We start from the raw sequence: 23,454 nt of genomic DNA, 5'->3' as shown, positions 1-23,454 counted from the left end.
CACTACAGTAAAGAAGCAAAATTCAGTGCAGTATCTATCCCCAGGCACTGTGACTTTTAGTGTTTCATCAGATCTATATGTCCATTTATTTACATTATTTTTATCTTGGAAAACAGAACCAAACTAAACCAAAAGACTATACTCATTACAGTGGGTTAACTTTTGACTCCTTTAAAATGATGACCATTTTTTCCCCTTCATGTATCCTCCCTTGTCAGAAAGCTGAGTTCCAATGTTGGCTTATTGCCATCCACGGACAAAAGTTATCCTTATTGTCTAGTTGAAGAAAGCACACATAGCACTTCATTGCAGCCTCGCAGGCTTAAAAAACTGGACATGCTTGCACAACATATGCCTAGGAGTCTGAAATATGCTCCTTGGAAATTTGAACTCATAAAATAAATTCAATAAGCTTTTGGTTTTGGACCAGTATGAAAGCTGAAAGAAGGTTTCCAGCTCAGCGTTTCCTCGTGATTTAGCGCTGCATAAGAATACTTCTTAGTGCAGAAGTTATGATGTGTTAAATTCTGGGTTTTCTTTGTAGCATAAGTTCTGTAACTGCAATCCCAGGAAAAAAATCTAGTTGTCTGAAGACAAGATAGCATGCTGATTCTGTTCAGGTCACTCTTATACCAGAAAGGAATTAATACAATCAACAGCTCACTGGGGGTACTGGGCACAGCAAATGGTACTAGTCTAGTATGGGCACATCAGTTCCCTTCTCTCCATTCGATTATCTGTGTGGCACAGGGTTATTGTGATCACAGCTCAGTGGAAAACTACAGTTTCACCTCATGAAAAACAAATGTACCAGGTGCTTGAAGTGTGTTTTCATTCTGACACATGACAAAATTGAGACTGAGCTTTTCAGCCCTCCCCTGCTCCCACAGCCTCCATGAAAACCACACGTAGCTGAGAGACACTCACCAATGAGATGATGTTACTGAGGCACAGGCAGCAGTGAGGGCTTTGAGGTGTTCTTTGAACCCCAAATTCAAAGCCATACTCCAAATCCTACTCAAATCTGGCCTATCACTGCAAAGGGGATTGTGCCAGGTACAAGGCTTTAAGCTCTCATGAATGGGTAGGAACATGTTGCCCTTCCGATTCCTTCAGATACTAACTAAAATCCCAAACACATAGTTTCCAAACATTTTACCACAATTACCAAAAGTTATTAATCAAGCAAATATAAGCTCCATTATAGAGACAGGAAGAAAATCATGGAAACACCCCAACAGACAATATCAGAAGAGCCGTGCCATGTACTTGTGACTAGAGCTGACTGCCTGCTCTACCATCATCAGTCATTTCATGCACCCTCTCGACAGGCTCCGAGCTGCTCATCCATCAGTGAACCATGTCCCCTTTCCAGCTCTGTGAAGTGGTTTTTGGACTTAATATCTGATCTTAAAAGAAGAGGCAGACAGACAGAAGTGTAAGAGAAATACAGCACAGCTGCAGCAAGTGAAAGCAATTCATGAGTGGCAAAGCTCAGCATCCGCTTTGCACAGGTGAAGGCAGCAGACAGTCAAGCTGCGTGAGCTCATTCAGCTGTCTTGGCCACTTTGTCATCTCATCTTCACACATCTGCTTTTGGCTGTGCTGTTGCTAAGTGAAGCCGATTTCTTTATCTCATGGCTGCAGGCTGTCAATGACAAGCAGCATGGTCAATGGCTCCATCTCTATCTCAAACATAATGGTAGAGGGAAGGCATGAAACTGCACCATAGCTTTTCCATGTTTTCTGGTTGAACAGCACTCCTCTAGTGCTTCTCTTCTTCCCAAAGAAGCCATGAGAAACACTGCAGGAAAACCTAAAGCCAAGTACTCAAGTATTCCAGTAGCCTCATGTCTCACTTGCCTTTCAACATACCTGAAAGAACAGCAAACCTACCCTTCTGAATGAGGTCAGCATGACCAAGTAGAGGAACTTACAACTTCCTACAGTTCTCAAGGAAATAACCATTCAGCAGCCCATGGAAATCTAGTACAGGAGTGTAAGGTTACTTGGTTGTTCTTGTGAAGATGATGAAGGGGATGAAGACATAAAAGGGTAGGAAAGGGACTAAAACTCCATCCAGAAAACATAATGGTGCAAAACAGTAGGTGGATCACTGGATCTTCTTCCCAGAGAAAGCTTGTCAGGCTCAGTGCTGGATGATGGTTAGAGATGACAGAGCCTTTGCTGTTGACATTCCGTTTACCAGAAAGATGCCAGGAGATGTTATGACTGGCAATTAAGCAGCCTGAAGACTGTTCAGGTGAAGTCATTATCCAGCTTTCTGTGTATCCATGGAATAAACCAAAGAGGTATGGGGGAAAAGTGGCAGTATGGTATATAACATGTATAGTCAAAGAAGAAACTTCTCTGAAGCAGTTAAAGATCTCCAAACTTTTCCCTAGGCTGGAATTTCAGCCTCAAGTTTGGGAAGAAGAGAAAAAGTAAGAACATGCTCTTGCGTACACTGTAAGTGGAATAAGATATAAAAAGCTAGAAAGGTAAGAGCAAGCAGGTATACAGGAGAGATTCACTTGTGAAAAAAGTAGGTGGTCATTCATCTTCCTGTGGAATATCAACACACATACAAGACACCTTCCTCTGGTGCACGAAACAAAGTTTTCCATTAGGATGGTTTAAAGGACATATGACTTGCTAAATATTCAGTGCATATATAATCTGTAGCCTGGTGCCAAGCAGCAATATCTCTAGCAAAAAAAATGACATTGCTAATTTGTGGAGGAGAGTATAACTGTTTCTAACAACAGAAGTAACTCTGCTGTCTCTGTTGCAAGCTTTCAGAAGATAAAGGTTAAGGGATATTGTGATTACAGAGGCTGAGAAGACTTTTTTTTCCTTCTCTGGAGTATTGCCAGGGGTTTCTGCCCACACATCAAGGGCTTGATTCTTCTGGCTGAACTGTTTGTAGCCACCCACAAATTGCTTATACAAGCTGGCCAGCGATGGCATTATACCAACTTCAGTCTGGATTTATGCTATGACACAGATTACTAGAAGAGTGTTGAAACCTACAGAAAACTGTAGGCCACATCCTCTGCCTGTCCCCCCCGTACATAGTGACTGCTTTTTTCCAGCAATGACAGATATCCTGGGCAATGTTTAATCTGGGGTATTTGGGGTTTCCTAGAAACACAATATTGAAATAAGTCAACTGCTCTATAAAGCTAATTAAAGAATTAGATGGCAACTAATGCTGATTTATGTCACCTTGGTAGCTGTGCTACAGTATTTATCAGAGAGTACAGTTATAAATGATGTGATTGATTGTCTGGTTTCTAAAAATGGCTGGAGAAAGTGGTTCAGACATACTTCTTGAAATGCTCTTGCTTGCTTAGGAAACAAAGAACTGAACTGGATTTTTTACTCTAAGCAAAATGAATATTAATTTGAAAATATTCCCTTCAGGAAATTTGCTCTCACTTGTTTTAAAATATTCTGCTATTAAGGACTTAAGCCTGGCTAGTGAAGGAAAACCAAGACAGGGAAGAAATAAGAAATTATCCGAATTTTGTGCAAAGTTAGTGAAAATATAAAAGGTGCTGTAATCAAGGGAACACACAAAAGAGGCCAGGACTGGACCAGGCCACAGATGTAATTTTTTTTCCTTTGGCACACAAGCTAGTCAAGGGTTGTGTGAGCCCTCAATGAGCCTGTGTGTTGATCTAAGCATCAAAATGTGGAGGGGGCAAGGGACAGGAGAGAGACGGCTGTTCTTTCTCCACAAAGGCTGGACCCTTACTTTCTGGTGAGAAAACAAAATTCCTCAAATGTCAAGACCTTACTAGAAGAGATATGCTAACATATATGTTAAGACACAAACAACTTTCTGAAACTGCTGTTAAAAAAACCCCAAACATTGGCTGATGATCAAGAAGCAAAATGATAATGTAAATGAAGAAAAAATACCAGAGGTAAGAGGGGCAGTAATATGATTGTAGAGCCTTCCACTCACACAAGAAAAATAATCCAAGGTTAACTCTAACCTTGTTCTAATTTTTTATGAAGCCTGAGGGAGACAGGAAACACCTTCTGAAGTGTCACCTGCAATCCCTTTTTTCCCCATCTACACATACATGGTTATTAAAAGTATAATTTTTTCTTTCTCTGAACCCTCCCTGATAAAGGCCCACAGGTTATTTCCCCATAAACCAGGTTCTTAAAACTACTTCCCAGATGTTGTCACCCATTTCTGCTTACTTAACAGAGTTCAAATGGGTTTTGACAAACAGTCTTTCTTCAAGAGGCAATGCAGTAAAGACCTTTAATGACAGAACTATGTGTCATCTTTGCCTATAAGCATAAATTTGCACAGCGGGCAGTACAGTGAAAACAGCTTATCATCAACTCATCACCTCTTATCATTGTTAGAATGAAATGCAAATGGAAACGAACATCACTTCAGTCATGGTTGTGAAAATTAGCATCTGTGACATTAGCAGTGATTCTTTTATTATGCACTCAAAATTTCAGGGGGAAAGAAAAGAATATAAAACTCGCTATTTTCAGAACTCTACCAGTCTTAACCTTTGAAATAAAATTAAAACCCTCAGCTTTCCCCACTCAAGGATAAATCCTAGTTAATATTCATTAACACTGAGCAATCTCTTCACTGCAGATCTTGTCCTAGAGAAGATCTAATTATGTCTTGGATTATTTTAGGTTGTTAGGTTTGCTGTACCTATTTTCTATTTTCTTTTCTTTAATAAGTATTCCCCATTGGAGGGTCACAAGCCACTGTCTAAGAAAAAAGCAGCACCAAAAAACTTGCTTATAGCATCTGTCTGCACTACACGCTCCAAACACTTAGGCAAGCGACAACCTTTACTCAGGTGACAAATCCCATTGAAATCAATGCGATCACAGCTAATGCATTCATTTAAGTGTTTTCAGAATCAGGATCAGTGTCCAGGTTTCAGCTGGGATAGAGTTAACTGTCTTCCTAGTAGCTGGTACAGTGCTATGTTTTGAGTTCAGTATGCGAAGAATGTTGATAACACTGATGTTTTCAGTTGTTGCTCAGTAGTGTTTAGACTAAAGTCAAGGATTTTTCAGCTTCTCATCCCCAGCCAGTGAGAAAGCTGGAGGGGCACAAGAAGTTGGCACAGGACACAGCCAGGGCACCTGACCCAAACTGGCCAACGGGGTATTCCATACCATGGGACGTCCCATCTAGTATAGGAACTGGGGGGAGTGGGGGCAGGGGGATCGCCACTCAGGCACTAACTGGGCATCAATCAGCGGGTGGTGAGCAGTTGCACTGCGCATCATTTGTACATTCCAATCCTTTTATTATTGCTGTTGTCATTTTATTAGTGTTATCGTTATCATTATTAGTTTCTTCTTTTCTGTTCTATTAAACCATTCTTATCTCAACCCATGAGTTTTACTTCTTTTCCCAATTTTCTCCCCCATCCCACTGGGAGAGGGATGCTGGCTGGGGTTAAACCACGACAATCAGGCCTTCTGTGAAGAATATATAAAAAGGGGAAATCCTGGCTTCAAGTCTATGGCAAAAATGTGCATTGATTTCTGTGGAGGCAGGGTTTCATTTAAAGCTTATAAAAAGGAAAATTATTGGTATGAAATAGTACTAGGGGACAAAGTTGCACATGAAAATATTTCCTCCCATTGGATTTGCCACTATTTTCTCTTAACCCTGAAAACAAATAATAATTTATCACCTAAGTAAGTGAATATCGATTTAATTAGAAGCTTGGACATATTTTTGCCTAAACAAAATGCACAGGCATTGACCCTGGATTGTCTTACACACCAGAAGTAAGCTGAGTTTCAAGCACCAAGCACATTTGGAAGCAGAATGAGGAAACAAAAACGTCTCAGACCTTTAGCATAAACATAGATCAACTGTCATGTAGAATAAAGACACAAGACTTCCTTCAGTCAAGCCAGAAAAAAATGGCACAAAGTCGTCTTTGCTTCAGCTTGAAGTAAAGCCAACAATCATCAGGCAGTCCTCAAGTTTGCTGTGTCTGTAGGAATTTGAGAGAGACAGAGAAAGAAATAGGCTCTGCCCAGCACATTACATCCTGTGAAGTGGGCAAGACCATGCAGGGATGGTTTACAGATTATTTGCACCTTCCATTGTCATTTGCACCTGGTCAAATGTGCAAAACAGTGCAAAGTGGAATGCAGAGTAGCTGTGAAATGCTTTAACCCTGTTTTATTTGTATGGTGCCAGGATATGGTGCTGCCTGAAGCATATATAAAAGAGAAGACTAGATCCTGTACAATTTCTTAGAATGTTTTTTCTTACCATCTTTCTAAATCTGCTTCATGCCACTCCCCAGATACACTGATATCTGTAACATCATAAGGGTCAAAGAGGCTAAAATCCAGGTCATTTTAGGGGTCGGTCTTTCATCTTCTAAGTCAACTGCTGTCCTCCTCCCCAGCTCTCTAAGGGGTGGTGGGACAGTGCACAAACGCATACCTGAAACACATCTAGTAAAAGCATACTTCCCCCTACTCGGTATAGTACTTTCCTGCTCTGCAGTTAAAACTCCAGCAATGTAGGAGACATGTGCGCTGCTGCAGTGAGCTGGCAGAGCTAAGGCTGACTCTGGCCATCAGCATGACCATGAACCTCACGACTGGGTGCAAGAACTAGATTGTTTGACCTCACCTGCCCACAAATAATACCGCGGCTCAGAACAGCTATGCCATATAAGCCAAGCCATGTCTCACCTGACAGAAAAGAAAGGGGGGCAGCTGAGGACTGAAAGGAAGCGCTAAGAGAGAGCTGCCTCTTGGTAGATGCCCTGACGGGAGGTGCACAGGCTCTGTTGTGATAGAAAGTCACCGGAAAGGTGCTGGATAGACAGATAGGTTAGATTGGACAGGCTTGAAATAGAGACCTTAGCCCTTCAATTGGTTGAATTTCTTCAATATTAAGCAGGGTATTTTTAAGTCTTGGGACTTTTCCTTTATAGTTCAGCTGCTTGGGTCCTCAGCTGATGTACAAGGTATAAATGTACAGTTCCACGGCAGTAAGTGTAGCTACAATGATAAACATTGGCAAAAGATGGGAATCCTTCCAGTATCTCTTTTGAAAACATTTCTCTCCCATTTCTCTCCCAATCTTCTCTGGGATGACACTGGGTGTAGATTATTTTTGCCTAACAATGAAAGTTTATTTATATAGTTTACATACAATGCATTCAGTAGTTATATGCATATCCATGCATATGCAAAATCTGCCAGATATGCAAAGAAGTTATTAGCATGACTGCAGCACTACGGAAATCCTGCTGTATAACGAAAAAAACTGCAACACTACTATTTCATGGCATAGGATCAACCTTTTCATAGCAGACACTGAGAGTTGTAAGATGCTACTTTTTGCCTATGTAGCACCTAATGTGTCTGCAGAAGTCCCTTAAACACCACAGTAATAAAGTAAAGTAAATGCATTGCACATAGTGAACTGGCAGTTAGATACTGAAAATCTGTATTAGTCCTGCATTGGTCATTGACTTGCCCACCCCTGCTAGAGGCTTTATACAGGAACAGCAAATTGCCTCAAGAAGGGTTTTAACACCAGCCTTGCACGGTATTCCTTCATCTTTATCAAAAGGCATAACTGGATGCCGATATTCTTCACATTAGAAAGTAATAAAATCAAAAGGATTAAAAAGAATATCTTGGTGAAACACTTGAATTAATGCACAGAAGTTCATACAATTGTGATGAAGACAACTGGTCACCATGGTTAAGATTCAGTTACATAAAAAGATCATTTTGGTGTCCTCTTTGAGGGCCTAAGGTAGCAAACCTGATTTTCACTTAACACTCCAGAACTTATGGCTCTCCCACAGGTCTTGTGTCAGCCCCGTGTGGATGTGTTGGAGACACTGGGACATCTAAGCTGCCTAAAGGCAAGGTGAGGTAGCCCAAGACCTCCACAGTGACAACAGCATCCTGCCCTGCGAGTATGAGGAGATACCAAATGTTGCCTGCGCAGAGCAGGGGCAGCCAGGAAGTGATCTAGGGAAGTCAGTTGTGAAACCCTGTAACTTTTGTCGGGAGGTAAGGACCTGCGCCCCACATTACCCAATTCAATATTAAGCAACTTTAGTATTTGCGTTGCTTCCACTGGGCATGTTTTGAAACACGCTACAACAAGCTAAGATTTCTATTCCGTGTGACATGGGGCTGTCTCCTCCCATGCCCTTTTTGTGAATAGCACATTCAGCAAAAACATTCTCATCGTGGAAAGTTCACACATTTCTGTGCAAAAGTGGGACTACAGTAGGTGAAGTATTTCAAAGCACACTACTGAGGCAGAAAGACATCCTGAGCCACTTCACCAAGACCTTTCCATTTTTGTAAACATTTACAATAAGACAAAGTCAGCAGGTTTGACACTCAGTCAAGTGGTTAGACTCTTTTCACCCCTGCTTTACACATATGGTGAATCAAATCCATAACCATGATATATATGTATATTTTTGAGAAGCCACAATACCAGCATTTTAATAGCATGGAGTGCATTCATGAATGACTAACTAACTGTGTTGGAAAAAAAAAAAAATCAGACTGTTGTTAAGGAATGTATTATTTTGGAAGAAGGGAGTGACCAAAATTTCGTTTTGAAATTATTTAACAGACAGAAAAACAAAGCCCATCCACAGTGTCTCATGGTCATTTCTTGCTTAATCTATAGTGTAATTAGATATTAATTATACTTCTGCCCTGTCTTTAAAAAACAGTATGACGACTGAACAGAACAAAGTACATACCATACCAACCAGTGAAATGCTTAAAACCCCATTCAAATCCATGGGAAAATGGATTCAGAATTGTTTCAAATCCATGGAAAAAACATTAATTTTAATTATTAATGAGTCATAGTCTAAAACTGCAAGTGCAGTACACAAAATCCAATGCTGAGTAAAACCAGAAGACATTCCTGCTGAAGTAGTGTCTGCAATAATATTTAGGAGCCAGAAATCACAAAGTGAGGTGTATTCCCAACCAATAAGAAGATGGGTCTGTAAACTAGGAGACAGTGAGTTACTGAGAGCAGAGATATACTAAAAGGCTTTTCTAATCTCTTATTTAAATTTTCAGCACTGGCAAACTGAAATAGAAATGGATACTGATGCGCTCAGGTCTAGCAGTAGCCATTTCTCTTCAGGCTTACAATACACTTGCAAAGGTCATCCTGCACCCAGTCCAGGGACTGAAAATAAATTTCTAGCACAGCACAGGACACATCCTTATGCATCTTGCAAAATTCTCACTTTCTTTCTTGCAATTGCAGATTGTGGAAAGTGTCCAGTGTAGCATATTATCAATTTATTCAGAGTATTTATTTCAGGCTGAAAGTATAATAATTCACAGAAAAGTGAAGATGAGAAACACTGATTGCCAGGTACCCTCTCCTCTTTTGGTTATGATGATCCAAAAGAAAATCTATTAAAATAAGAAACAAATTTAATAGCTTTTCTAATTCTTCACTGATTCTCACACTCTTTCATGGGACATCATCAGTTTATCATAGATGAAAGGAAGAGAGGGGATATTTGTGAGCCCCTCTGTTAAAAGACTGATGCAGAGCATATAACAATAAACAAAGTCTGGTACCAGGACTCTTCAGCACAGCTATAGCAGCTTCACAATGGTGATTCCTTGAATTGGATCATTACTTTTATAAAGTGAGTATATACAAATAGCTTCATGAGATTATACCACTGTGGCACTTGCTAGCACATCAGGAAATCCTGAAGCTAGGATTTAGAAGGAAATCCTCCTTTTAAAAATCATTAAGAATTCCTGTTATTATTCTTTGACATTAAAAATGAAACATTCTTACCTTTGGCTTTTGACTTTTCTCCTTATCAGACACATTAGATGGTTTTCTCTTCAACATTTTTATTTCAGGTTTATCCAGCTGATGTGCAACTGCTACTAGCTTGTAACTAAACTAAGTACAGCAAAGCGTAATGCACAAGCATACATCAGTTACGCAGTTCCTTATTCTGTCAGGATGTGACTGCACGCAGCTGGTTTGTGGCATGGGTGAGTGACCTGAAATCTTTCTTTGGGGAAGGAGTGAGGAAGAAGAGGAGGCAGTGACATGAAAGGAGAGAGGTGCACTAAGGAGATGAGTTGAAAATAAGGAAAGGGTTCAGAGTGAGAAATGCTTTAAGACATCTCCTATTTCACCATCAGGCCTCAGTAAGACTTTGGACAACCTCAAGAAAATCATCCTCTTTTCCTCTCTTATTTTTCCCCACTCAGTCTTGTGGCACTAACTGCACCCTTCATTTCCACTTCTGCTGGGACTTGAATGTGAAGAATGTATGCTGCTGTTCTGAGGACCAAGGGATATTATTCCCCAGCACGTTCACACTGTTCTGTGGTACATGGTCTAGCTGGTCCCTAATGTCTCCCTTTCTCTCTTAGCTCTACAGTAATGCAATAAAACCAATGAGATTGAAGGTCACTGTTTGGCAAAGAAGGGAAGTTTTCTAAAGCCATCTTTTTCTTCTGCATGGTGGAATATTTTTTGCCATTCATCACAGAATTTGGACTCCCTGAAATAGCACTTTTCAGTCCTCCATTGTCCTTGATTTCGTGACAAAGTTACAAGGAGAAAAAGCAAGTCTAACAGAAGGTTTACAACAAAGAGACAGAGGAGAATGACAAAGGTCTTCCATGCCCTCTTGAAAAACAGCCCAGAGGCTAAATGAAAGTGGAAGTATTACGATAGCTTTGAATTTCTGCTTCATTTTGCTTGATATTATTTGCCAAAAAGTCAAACAAATAAAAGTGTTGAGCATCCTAAGTAAAACTTATTTGTTGTGAATCATAGGCCACAAAACCTGAAACCATGAAAAATTCCCAACTTTTTGCTGAAAGATGGAGGAAAATTCTCAGTTTCAACCCCCAAACTTTTGGGCCAACCACAGAGCTTCAATTATATCTTAATTTAACATTACTACAAATGAAAAAGAAATCTATTTCTAGCTAAATTGCAAGAAAAAGGTTCAAGAGTAAGTGTGAAGAAAAAATATTGGTAAAAATACTTTTTTTTCAAAATGTTTATAACATTTTTTCAAAAGTATTTTTTTTCCAAGCAAATCTATTCTAAGCAACTTTTACTCATAAGTTTTGCATAGATAAAAGCTCTTTTTAAAAAGCAAGTCACTGTGGAGGTCTCTTGCACCAAATAAAAATTCAGAAGTCCTTGTCAATCCAAATACTCAGTGCACAGAATGAACTTTCTCAATGTCATTCTTTTAATATGGTTGAACTCAAATTTCAAGGAAAGTTGAACCAAGAAACCATCCAAACTGAAAATGAAAAGAACTGATGGTTGAAAGCTGGTAAGAAATGCACAGGTCTTATTACTTAGAATCGCCTTTCCCAGTCCCATAAAGACTTCTAAGTTTTTGAAGCATCTATGAGGAGACAATGCTAGATAGGCAGGTAGTCTCTTAGCTGAATTGCTCCATTCTTCCTCTATCATATGAATACTCCAGGGAGGGATAAGACACTGCTGGTTAGATGAATTCCCCTTTCAGTTTGCTATTTGGACTTCTATTTAAATGTTTCAGAAAAGTTTTGGAGGCCTTCTTGGACTCTGATGGATGGGCAACTGATGAAATAATAATTATTATATGTTAATGGTATAATGAGGTTTTCCTTTCCAGACCTTCTAAGAACCGGGTTGGTAAGAAGAAGAGGAGGAACTGGTTTAAGGTTAAGGTGCTGAAATTCTGCCAAATATAATGCAAGTTTGTTCTCTGTGTTATTGGATTGCAGCGGAGTATGTGTTGAACTTCAACCTATTAACCAAGACGTTTCACTTCACATTTTAATCAGAACTACACTCATCTAGAAGACAGCTGAATTTATTATTGTTGTTGTTATTAATAATAACATATCTATCAAAGTTCATAATCATTGTTACTATTAATAACCAATAATTAATTAATAATAATGGTGAACTCTGAGACATATGTTTCTTTCATATATCTGATAACAACACCTGAAAAGTCCATTTAAGTTTCTAACCATAAGGAGGTTTTACCATGGATATTTAATCAGCCTTAGTAATTCAGTAGGGCCATATATTGTTATAAAAGCTGTGTGTGTGTTTAATAGTAATTAAACCTGGCTATTTATCTACATAGATGTACATTGCAGTACATTGTGTTTCTTTGTAATCTGATCCAAACATGAGGATTAAATCAGACTCTGCTGATCATTAGACTGTGATTTCCTGTCTCAGGCCACTGTTAAAATCTTCATGATTAATAAAATGGGAACTCATCTGAAGAGTAATATATGAGCTTCCTTTCTGTAGAATATTTATTGTTAAACAGGAAGAAAGAGGCCATTTCAAGAGATATAGTACCCACCCATATCTATTTCCTTTCCTCATCCACATATCAGAAAAATTATAGCAGCTTGAAAGCTGACCTGATTATGCTCTTGCCCTTGGAAGGTTGACCCACACTAGTTTTAAAAAGTAACAAAGTGAAGAAAATCAAACATATGTAACACTAAGTTCATTTAATTTAGTTAACCAATATGTTACAAAAGGAGCTCTTTTGAATTAAAAAAATAATAATAAGCTCAGTGCTTATATCCTCTGTATTTGAAGCTAATTTTTCAAAGGGGAATGAGCATCTATGTAAAATTAAAAGAAAAATTCTCATACTTAGTTTTCTGTTGGACATGACTGCAGGTAACTTATTCCATTTCTTTGCTGGTCTTTGAACCTGATCCAAACCTCAGTGAAATCAATAGAAGTTTTTTAGGGTGAATTTTACAGGGCTTGGATTGACTCCTCCATCCTGAAATACCAAGGCAATGTCACTCTTCTCTCTGGGAAGTCGGACTGGGAAAAAGGCTATCCACTTAAAAATAATTAAGATGACCCCATGAGAATGATTACCACTGCCTTTATATTTATAAAAGGCAACATACTTTATAGCTTATTATTATCATTATTCAGTTTTAATGAATGGACCATGATGAATGGTCCTGGATATTCAAGTGCTTTATGTGCTGCCCTCCCACGTGATATCAAGTGGCGCAACAGTGCCATATCCCCGCAGCGGCTCCACCCAGTTACCTTGCCCTGAAAGGAGAGATCACTTCCAGTCTGAACTGCAAGTGTAAACTTATCCTTTGAATACTTGATTATTCTGATAGAACTAAGAAGTAGAGTGCAAAGTAGATTGAAGGGTTTAGCATACTGGCCACCTGTCAAAAAGCAAATGAAATGAGACTTTTTTCGTATTAGAAACACATATTTCATTGTCCATCAGACAAATCTGGTCCAAGTTCAACCGGAGGCTCAGAGATACCTTGGGGCTGTATATTGCTTTCCCTAATGCTAAGCAATCCCAGAGTGTGTTAGTCTGTTTATTTTAATTAAAGTAAGACTTGTATTTTGTACAAGAAAGGAATCATGCCTTCAGCCTCTGCTTTTATGGCCCTGCCTCTCCTGGTATGATCTAGCTCCCTCAGATATTGCAGAAATCTCAGAATAGCAAGTGAAGCTGAGTGAATAATTTGCAGTGAATAATTTACTTAACAAATTTAATCTTTATTTCCTCAAGGAATGTTCATGAGCAGAAGACAATTTCCTCATATGTATTAATTATGGGCCAGAACATAGCTAGATACTTCCCTTTCCTGGTCTAATCTGAGCCAGGGCCAGCCACAGTTACAGTCACTGCTGCTACTCAGCAGAGATCTCTCCATAATCTATCACGGTAAAGACTCTATGGAAACTAAAAGGAAGAAGTGTGAAAAAGTGAAGTTAAGCCCTCTCTCCTCTGCCAAAAACCCATGAAAGAAGCCAGATGTTGTAAGGCTGGGCTGTCTTTATAACTATTTAAACTAAACACTCACTTTTAATTTTAACTCCAAATATTGAGGTTGTGATTTTCCATTGGGATGCTGGGGAATGGAGCTGGATGCTTAAGGTCCCATCTTTGAAACTCCCACACTCATCACTGAGAGCATCCAGAACTTAGTACTGAAAAATTGTCCAAAATGCTTAGGGGCTTCATGCAACAGGGTGTTTAATTTCCTGTTGAATAGGCTCCTATGTGCTTTTCATCAGGAATAATAAAAGAAGAAGCTACAGAAACTCGGAGTCTTTGAGAAACAAGATGGGATTAAAGAATATTTTAAGTTTACACCCTTGATTTGGCAGAGGGTTGACACTATATCAAGAAGACTCCTATCCCATACAAAGTATAATTGTTATGAAGCCTGCAGAAACTGCCTATTCAGCAAAGCTAATAATCTGAAGTTAGCTTCAAAAACTTGATCTCTGCTAAATAATTTACATTGGGGGAATTTTTAATGCCACACAACCACTGAAACAGCATGAGGGAACAACAGAGCAGAGTCTAAGCTTGTTTAAGCAAATGTCAGGTTGCAGAGCAGCAGGAATACCCTCATCATGCCAAGTCCCAAGAATTGTGAATTCAGCCTCTCCCAGACTGCTAGGCTTCCTTCTCTTCCTGAAAAAATATTTTTGTGATTCTTCCTTCTCTTATGCTAATCCTTTGCCACTAAGGTCAATGGAGTCACAAAGAAATATGGCAGAGACAGCCTATCACTACCAGAGCTCCTACTGAATTTAAAGATGTGTCTGGTACAAAAAGCGGTTGCTACTCTGTGAGTAAGAAAAAGTGTCTCATTGCCAGGCCCTCAGACTGTGTCCTTGGCATGCTCCCAACACTGCCTGGCCTAAAGGGAAAATGAAGTACCAAGAACTTATCTCAAACTTTGATCCCAACACATTCTCCTGCATTAGCAGTAGATGAACAGATCAGTCATACCTACACTATGTCAGGTTAGCACTAACACTAATAAAAATCTATACTATTGTGACAGAAGGATTTTCAAGGAGATTGGCTTTCACCTATTGAACAAATCCCTTTCTTATTACCTTGAAGAGTAAGAGCCAAAGTTGTATCTATATCTTCTAGGTATTCCTGTTGGGAAAACTCAAAGTCAGCAAGGTTGGTATCTTGTAAAGCACAGCCACGGGCTTATCCAGCATCTGTGTAATAATTTCGAACAGAAATATGTACGTCACTGGTGGTTTTCCTGTACAATTTATTGTAAGAAGAATGCACGTTACTGTCTGTGATGGATAACAGAAAGTAACTGGCAGGACGATGCTGCTGTGGGTTCAGGCATGTAAGCGAACACCATGCTGTTTCTCAGAGTGAATGTTAAAATGTAGCTCAAAGCTACAACGCGATGTTCATGCCTAGAACGTCTCAATGGATTTTGTTAGTGAACACTGAGATTACTATTAAGCTACAAAGGCATTTTATACCACATTATTTGCAGATTTATATGACTTGTTTCATAGTCATCCAGCTGAAGCTCAGACTCCCAGAAATGCATTTACAGATAGAGTGACAATTGCCTTGCACATCTATTCAGAAAGCTCAAATATAAGATTTTTGATAAAGAGAACTGATATAAAAATAAATTTAGGCTCTCTGTTTTAATCTCATACACAAAACATGACATGCTTTGTTCAGCATTTAGAAGACCAACTTAATGCACAAGCACTGGAAGTGCAGCAGGGGTTTTTTTCGAGGTATGTACATGATGTCTGCCAGCCTATCTCTGATTAGAATCAAGATCAACAGAAGTAAATTCTGATTAACTTTAATGTGTAGCCTGCTGTCAGGAAACTCTTTGTAGTTTGAACTACCTTTTACCAGTAAACACCTCCTGCTGAATTTCTTCACTGATGTCAGAGTGTTAAGTTGCTGTGTCATCACAGCATTAGTACTGCTGTGCAAATGCTAACATGAAAAGGAATAAAGTATGGTACACTACATATTCACTTGCAGGGCTTCAATTTCATTTTGCTTCTAGAGGAAAATGCTGTTCTTCCTTTCTGCTTGAACATAGTTTCAAGTGGGTGAAATTCATAATTTGGAAGTGACAGAGAGGGACAAGATGGCTTTATTTGTAATTGGTTTTAAAGCTTACTTTCTACCCATCTAACTGATATGATAGCTGATTGATAGCCAGCAGAAACACAAAAAATCTTCATCTTCAAGAATAGGTGATCAGTTTCAATCTCACATTTTATTTTCTTTCCTTAAAACACTCTGTACCAGACCTGTGGGCTTATCTGTTGCAACACTTGATTCAGATGCTAACATTAACAGCAATACCTTCAAAATTAAGCAGGATGTGGCTCAGGCTAGCTCCATCAATAGACCTGCCGAATCACACATACTGGGAATGAGACCTGAGCAGTTGATTTGCTCCCATGCTCACTTCCAGGCCTGAACCTCACTGCAAGGAGGTCTGGCTCCTGCTCTGTACGTCTGTCTGGCAGGTGTAGGTGATTACCCTGATCCATCAGCCACTTGCTCCAGTGGGTGACAGAGGGTGGGCAAGCTGCAGCCATGATGAGCTCCTCCATAAAGAAGAGGAGGCACTTTTCCTGCTGGCATTCAGCACCAAGTTCCTCGCTAAGAAGGACTGGCCAGGCGATTGCTGCACCCTGTGCTGGTCACTGTTAGTGCCCTGCTTGCCTTACTTTGAGCTTCATGGGATGCTTTAGGCTGTGGTTGAATTGAATGGTCACAATTGAGTAAGTTGCCCCAGGTCAGCTGAGCCTCACTAATGGGGTAGGAACTTGCTCTTAGTCCATCAACAAGATGAAGTGAAGCACAGTCACATAAATTTATTTCATTAAGGATTTAAGGTAACATACTTCACCTCAGGCTGTGGACTAAAAGCACTCACAGGGACAGTCATGGTACTCAGTAGGTATAAAGTAATTACTTACATATCAGCAACTTGTCTTCGGGGAGAGAAGGGAATGGAAAGGGGATGCTGTCTCTGAAACTGTGATCTGTGGAAAGAGAGATGGATGCTTTGCCTCTTCACAAATACCCCGCTTTTCTTCTGGATTCCCTCCACCAATCTTGATCTTTTTTCATCGTATTATCAAACTCCTTCCCCTCTCACTTCCCCACAAAGTATATGAGCTTTTGATTCACACCTTGCATACTACTTCTCTAGAGAAACATTTTGTACCTTGTACTCTCACTTATCTGATAATTTTTACTTCTTTCACATGTGTTATCCTGTGTGTTTTCTGTCTCCTTCGCCTTGCTGCTGCCACAGAAAGCAGAGGTTGATGAAAAGGCAACAAAACTTTTCCCTCCAATGGCTCCATCCATGATCTGCTAAAAGTTCTACTGAGCTACAGACAGCAAACTGGAGAGGAGTCTCGCTCCAGGAGCAGCAAAACTCTGAAAGCTAGATAAAGGCCTGATAGTTTACAGCAAGTAATTTTTTTAATATATGTACAAACTGGTGAAGAGAAATGTTAATATTATGCTCCTCTTGTTTGGGAGGTGCAAGTTCACAAAAATCTTTGAAACATCTTTGGGTTCAAACACCCCTATAAACCTAAATAATAATACCTAAACCCCTAAAAAAATAGCACCCTCATGTACCACACACAGAAACTCATTAGATTAAGAAAACAAAGTTTTAAAGCCAAGGGAAGGCAGAATTAATGTTATCTGTGATACCCGAATCTTACCCCTATGCATGTATGTTTTATGATGCAGTCTTAATGATGCAACTTCAATATTTACCACTTTTTCTCTACTGAATGTCTGTCTCAGTGCAAAGGATGAATCCGAATGGATGTGTCAGAGCCTGCAAATAAACTGTTTGAACTCCTGCCCTTCTGGTGCACAAGCTGGTATGTGTATTCTTGCTCATGCAACAACTGTCTGATGTGTAAAATCACATACTATCCCTATTTTGCAAATGAAGCCTGAGGCAGACAAGTTAAGTGATTTGTCTAATATCACACAAGAGGTCTGTAGAAGTGCAGGGAATTGAATCTGCATTATCTACATGCTTAATCACTGGATCATGATTCACAGAGTTAAGGAAGCTATGCTGCTATGAAGAACTGGAATAAGGATTTCTTTTGTCATTATAGATCAGTGAAATGTTAAGAAATTTTGTTAAAACTTATTTACTTTGCAGTTGATCATTGACTGCACATAATCCTTGGGTTTTGACCCTGTGGTCAGATGTGCAGAAAATTTGAGGGAATGCAGCTGCAAGTGAAGTTTGGGGAGTTTGACTTCAAGGCTTTCAGGCTGAAAAATCTGAATAATATCCTGCCTACCTTAAAATGGCCACCAGAATTAACTGATTTTGCCCTTTTCCACCTGTACACATCTTGTTGTAGGATGTGAGCTGCCATCTGTATTTATCTGAGAAGATGAACTGTCTTGTGAGCTAGCACAGCAGCTAACACACTAGTCCCCTGTCATAACATGTATTGCTGTACTGCCATGCTGATTAATTTTTAGGGGAGTTATGTGGAAGCAAGGATGATCTGTGAGGAAGGAAATCTAGGTATTAAACCACCTACACAATCCAGAACTAAATATAGAAACCCTCAAAATATCTGTAAAAGTTTCTGTCTCATGATCTTAAACTATCTGAACTCTTGATTTTCCCACTTCCCACGCACTGTTTGTCGTAATTTCTTGTGGTATGCTATCAAACGTAAGTTGTAGGCAGAAGTCAACGAGAAGTTTCATGTCATTTAACCTAATTAATTTGGTCCTTTCACAAAAAATATTCAGCCAGATTTCTTCAAATGGATTGGAGTGTAAACACTTCCAGCAAGAATTGTGTTATGTTCAAGCTTCCAGTTTGCTTTGCTTATGTATTAGGGAAGGTGAACTTCTTCAATCAATTAATTGTCTACAGAAAGTCAGTCCAGAAATTTCATTACCATAGATGAATTCCTTTGAAAATAAAAGAGAATACTCGGATACAAATCATTGTCCAGTTCTTTCTGAAAAGCCCTGGTCTTTGTTATCTAATGATCTGTGCATATACCTGGAAGTATTTAAATAGCAGAATTAGAGGTGTGTCTGCTGTGCGTCCATTGTTTCACTTCCAATCTTATTTTTCAGGCCCTATTCTTGTTCATTTTACCCACAATTATTTTTTCAAAGCGGGATGAAAACCCAGTATTCAAATTAAATTTTCAGTTTCTAAAAACTAGTTTGAAATTATGCAAGACATACCCTGCTTTTGGAGAATGTCACGACAGAAGTACTTCTTTTACTGGGCTTTGAAACACATTCATTATAATAATGCGGCAGCCCTGGAAATCTTAATGCCTTTCTGGCACTGAAAATCCTCACTCTTCCATTTATGCCATTGCTGGGCATTGATATCCTGTGACTTTTCCTACATTTCTGTGTGAGGGAGATGAAAACAGAACTAATTTCTTCTGATTTATGAAAGGCTTATTTCACAAATAGGCTTTACAGGAACACTTTAAAGCATACAAAAATGACTTACTGAAAAGAATAACTAGCTCAATCTACACTCACAAAACACGCAAGCAAACATAATCAGCTCCTGAGCCAGCTCAGAACTTCCAGAAAATTAATGTTCACTAAAAGAAAAGTCATTTGAATTAGCTAGGGAAGAAGACAAGGCATTGTTCTATGCACTGCTACCTACCACCTACGTATTCTTGTAACTTAAGGTTGGTAAGGATCTTTAGGTCATCTTAGATTGTGGCTTCCATACTGAAGCCTTAGCCTCAATACAATCTATTTCTTTTCAGTATGCAAAAGTGCATTATTCTGGCAATTCTAAAGGATGCTAACAGAAAGTCATCCTTTCATCAGACAGTTTGTTATCAACAACTGCAGTTAGTTTAATTATATTTTGACTCTTAATCATGTTTCATGAAGCAGGTAGCATTCCTTTTTTTTTTAAGAATTCATATGCCATTTACAAAGAATAAGTATATGAAATGCACAATTTTCCCTGCACTTTCAGCAATTATATTCCCCTTTATACTACATTCATGACAGTAATCCAAAATAACCTTTCATTTCTTTCTCTAGCTGTAGCTCTGCAGTGCCTAACAGCTATGTTAGAAGCAAACACATGAAATCTGCTGAGGTGAATTGAAATATTCTTCTCTAGTTATCTGTAACCATATTAAGGATGTTGTGGTATTTAAAAATATCTTTAAGATATTTAAAAATATCTTAACCAGGACATACTGCAAATAAATTCACTTAATTATCATTCTGCCTTATATATACTAGCAAGTACTAGCAATCCAACTTTACAGAACAGTCCAGCAATGTTTGGAGGGAAAAGTTTGGAATTGTTAAGCTTTTTAGTAGAGTTAGGTATATGTACCTCTAAGATTAATGGAAAATGTGACATAATTCCCTATATAGCTATGAAAATTCTAGTAAGGTATTAAAAATATAAAATAGGACAAGAGTTACCATAGTGAAGAGCAGCATCATCAGATTTTTCATATTTTTTAAAACCTGCTTTGAGACTGCATGGTCAAAGTCAGCATAGATGAAGGCACTAAATTTCTAAATTTTTCACACTACTATGCAGGTAGTAGCAAAAGTCACTGCAGGATTCAGAGTGGCAGTGGCAGATATTTGCTCTCAGCACAGTGCAATGGTGCAGCTACAGTGAGGCTGGACACCCTCCTAGGCTCCTCTCTTCCAAGCACAAAGCTTGAGAGATGAAGCCTTGCGCTTTAAGAGGTGATTTTGTCTTACTTTTTGTATTTAACTGAAGCAAGCCATACGATATTTACCAACTTCCTGATGTAATAGTTTCTTAAATAAAGCTCCCTGTGACAGGAGACAAAGTAAGACTCTACAGACACTGAAGCATGAGGAAAATGAGTGCTCTTAAGTTCACTAGCATTTGTATCTTTTTGGCTGAGTCCGTATTTTGCTTGGTATTTCCAGGAAAATTAAACACTGAAAATTCAGTCATGGATCTTGACTTTTCCCCAGTTTTAAAATCAAAGCTATTCAAATTTCACCAGCATTTGACTACAACAGACATGCATAAACATTTCTCAATCACCACACCTTCACAAGGCTTAAAATTAAAAATAAGCTTACACAAGCTTCTGGGACAGGGTTTGAACTGGGAAATAGTGAGTGCTTTTGAATTTAACCCTGTGCTAGATTCAGCTGTAGCACTGTTCCTTTTTGTCTATCAGTTTGTGTATCTTCGAAGACTCAGCAATCTGGGGGCATGGGGTTGGGGGGTTAGCTATCTCTTTACCCTGCAAGAGAGGTGCTGAGTACACAGGGTGAAGGGCTGAGCTGCTGGCCTGATGGGGAGAGCAGAGTAAAAGGTGAAATTAGCTAGAATGTTATAAAAAGCAACAGGAAACCTGTCGGGGGGCTTGTAAATGAAGATATGATAAGATGAGAGAGAAGCAGCTGGGGACAGTTTCATGTCTTAGAAAAAAAATCCCGTTTTTATGTCTCAGACACAGATTATCACCTGAACACCCATCAATCATGGTCTTGACTGCTTTGTTTACTGCCACCCTTTCAGCTGCTCTTCATCTCTTCCCTGGGCAAAGACTTTGGTCCTCAGCTTGAGTACAGCTGAGCAGGACTTCCTAACACCAGTAGAAAATAGATTTATATTTGGTGAGGATCTGGCTTCCTACCTTGTCACTGAAATAGGAACAAGCAAGAGCTACAGCTTTTAAAAGGACCACTTATTACTGACACTGAAGCAGCTAGAGTGACCAGAGCAGTCGAAAATTGGTGTCTCAGAAAAGCAATCTGCGGATTTCCAGGCATTCTTTTTAGTGCTTGTCCTGGTTTCAGCTGGGATAGAGTTAATTGTCTTTCTAGTAGCTGGTATAGTGCTATGTTTTGAGTTCAGTATCTGAAGAATGTTGATAACACTGATGTTTTCAGTTGTTGCTAAGTAGCTTTTAGTCTAAAGTCAAGGATTTTTCAGCTTCTTATGCCCAGCCAATAAGAAGGCTGGAGGGGCACAAGAAGTTGGCACAGGACACAGCCAGGGCACCTGACCCAAACTGGCCAATGGGTCTGTTGACGTCCCATCTAGTATAGGAACTGGGGGGAGTGGGGGGTGGGGGATCGCTGCTCGGGGACTGGCTGGGTGTCGGTCGGCGGGTGGTGAGCAGTTGCACTGCGCATCATTTGTACATTCCAATCCTTTTATTATTGCTGTTGTCATTTTATTAGTGTTATCGTTATCATTATTAGTTTTTTCTTTTCTGTTCTATTAAACCGTTCTTATCTCAACCCATGAGTTTTACTTCTTTTCCCAATTTTCTCCCCCATCCCACTGGGGGAGGGGGGAGCGAGTGAGCAGCTGCATGGTGCTTAGTTGCTGACTGGGGTTAAACCACAACAGTGCTATATTTGTGCCAAATGAGGATTCAAAATGTAATTGAGAAAGCTCTTCTAAGGCATGTTCAGGTGTCTCTCAACAGAAAGACATTAGGTCAAGAAAGAAAAAAAATGGAGAAAACAGTGAAATTGCTTAAGAAGATTGAGCAGCCAGAAAGTCCATTAAAGCCTACAGCATTCAAGTGTGCAGGAGAAACTGCTGGCTGAAATGAAGTAGAAATCTTCCCACAGCCATTTTCTGGACTGTGCAAATGGTCAAATGTAGTCTTCAGCTCTGAAGCACATTTTGCTAGAGAAGAGCACTCTGTTGTGTTTGTTCATTACTGGCTGTCCGTACTCTTCCTCCCCGCTCCACTAACCTAGAGAACAATGATCAGTCACTGATATCACAAAAGATCCAGTAACCTGTGTAAACCTCAAGGCAATATACAGCATGTCTTTGAGAACCGAGATGATCAGGAGCAGCTGAGGCAGTACAGAGTGCAGGGTAAGAGCAATCATAGCAAGCAAGGAAGCAAGGCCATTATGGGGCAAGCAGGAACCAGAACCTATTAAGTAGAATATGTCAGGAAAAGTTAGGACAAGAAAATGCCCCAAAATAGAGCTGAGAAGCACAGTGTTCCTTCAAGAAACAAATGAGCATCAAACTAGACATGTTTACGAAGGGTCAAAGGGAGATGCTGAGAAATGGTTTGTCCGGCAAGAAAGCAAGCCAGACCAGGAGGAAAGCAAAAAGTCACAAAGTCACTGAAATGACAGAGAACCATGACCATAATAGCAGGGCTAACATAACCATGATAAGACCATAACACATTCCTGAGGAGAATATGGAGAGTATGAACACAGGCTTTGGCATAAAGTCACTTGCAGTTTCCCCAAACTTATTGTTCATTCCAGAACAATGTAATGCATTCATATCAGATAGAAACCAATCCTTTGAAACTTTCTACTCTCCTCTTAAGCTGAAAATGGGAAAGAAAAGGTATCTTGCTCTGCAGCACCCTTAGGTTTTTTTCTTTCTCCTCACCAAAATCCCAGGTCTTCTCTAGTCTTGGGAAATTACCCTCGTCTTTTCATTCTCACTGAATACCAAACACAGGTTGCAACAGATACATATTCTTATGATATTAATGACTAAATCCTTCTTCTGTTAAACCTAACCATGCTT

The 23,454-nt window shown here is 39.4% G+C and overlaps 1 protein-coding gene across 4 annotated transcripts in view; it reads right to left on the bottom strand.

Annotated features, from left to right (window-relative positions):
- SAMSN1 (SAM domain, SH3 domain and nuclear localization signals 1) overlaps positions 1-23,454 on the bottom strand; it is a 123,265-nt gene that overhangs the window by 26,880 nt on the left and 72,931 nt on the right. The window contains exon 1 of one of the 4 annotated variants that reach the window (XM_052794110.1): positions 9,857-10,024. The exons of 2 other annotated variants lie outside the window; for them this stretch is intronic. In XM_052794110.1, the coding sequence (XP_052650070.1) occupies positions 9,857-9,913 (57 nt within the window). In that variant the 5' untranslated portion in view covers positions 9,914-10,024. Of the gene's footprint in view, positions 1-5,864; positions 5,997-9,856; positions 10,025-23,454 lie in introns of those variants that run through there. One more of the 4 variants, XM_052794111.1, reaches the window with a different exon arrangement.

Source organism: Harpia harpyja, chromosome 8 (genome assembly GCF_026419915.1).
Source record: "Harpia harpyja isolate bHarHar1 chromosome 8, bHarHar1 primary haplotype, whole genome shotgun sequence".
NCBI lineage: Eukaryota > Metazoa > Chordata > Aves > Accipitriformes > Accipitridae > Harpia > Harpia harpyja.
This window is presented reverse-complemented; position numbering and strand designations above follow the sequence as displayed.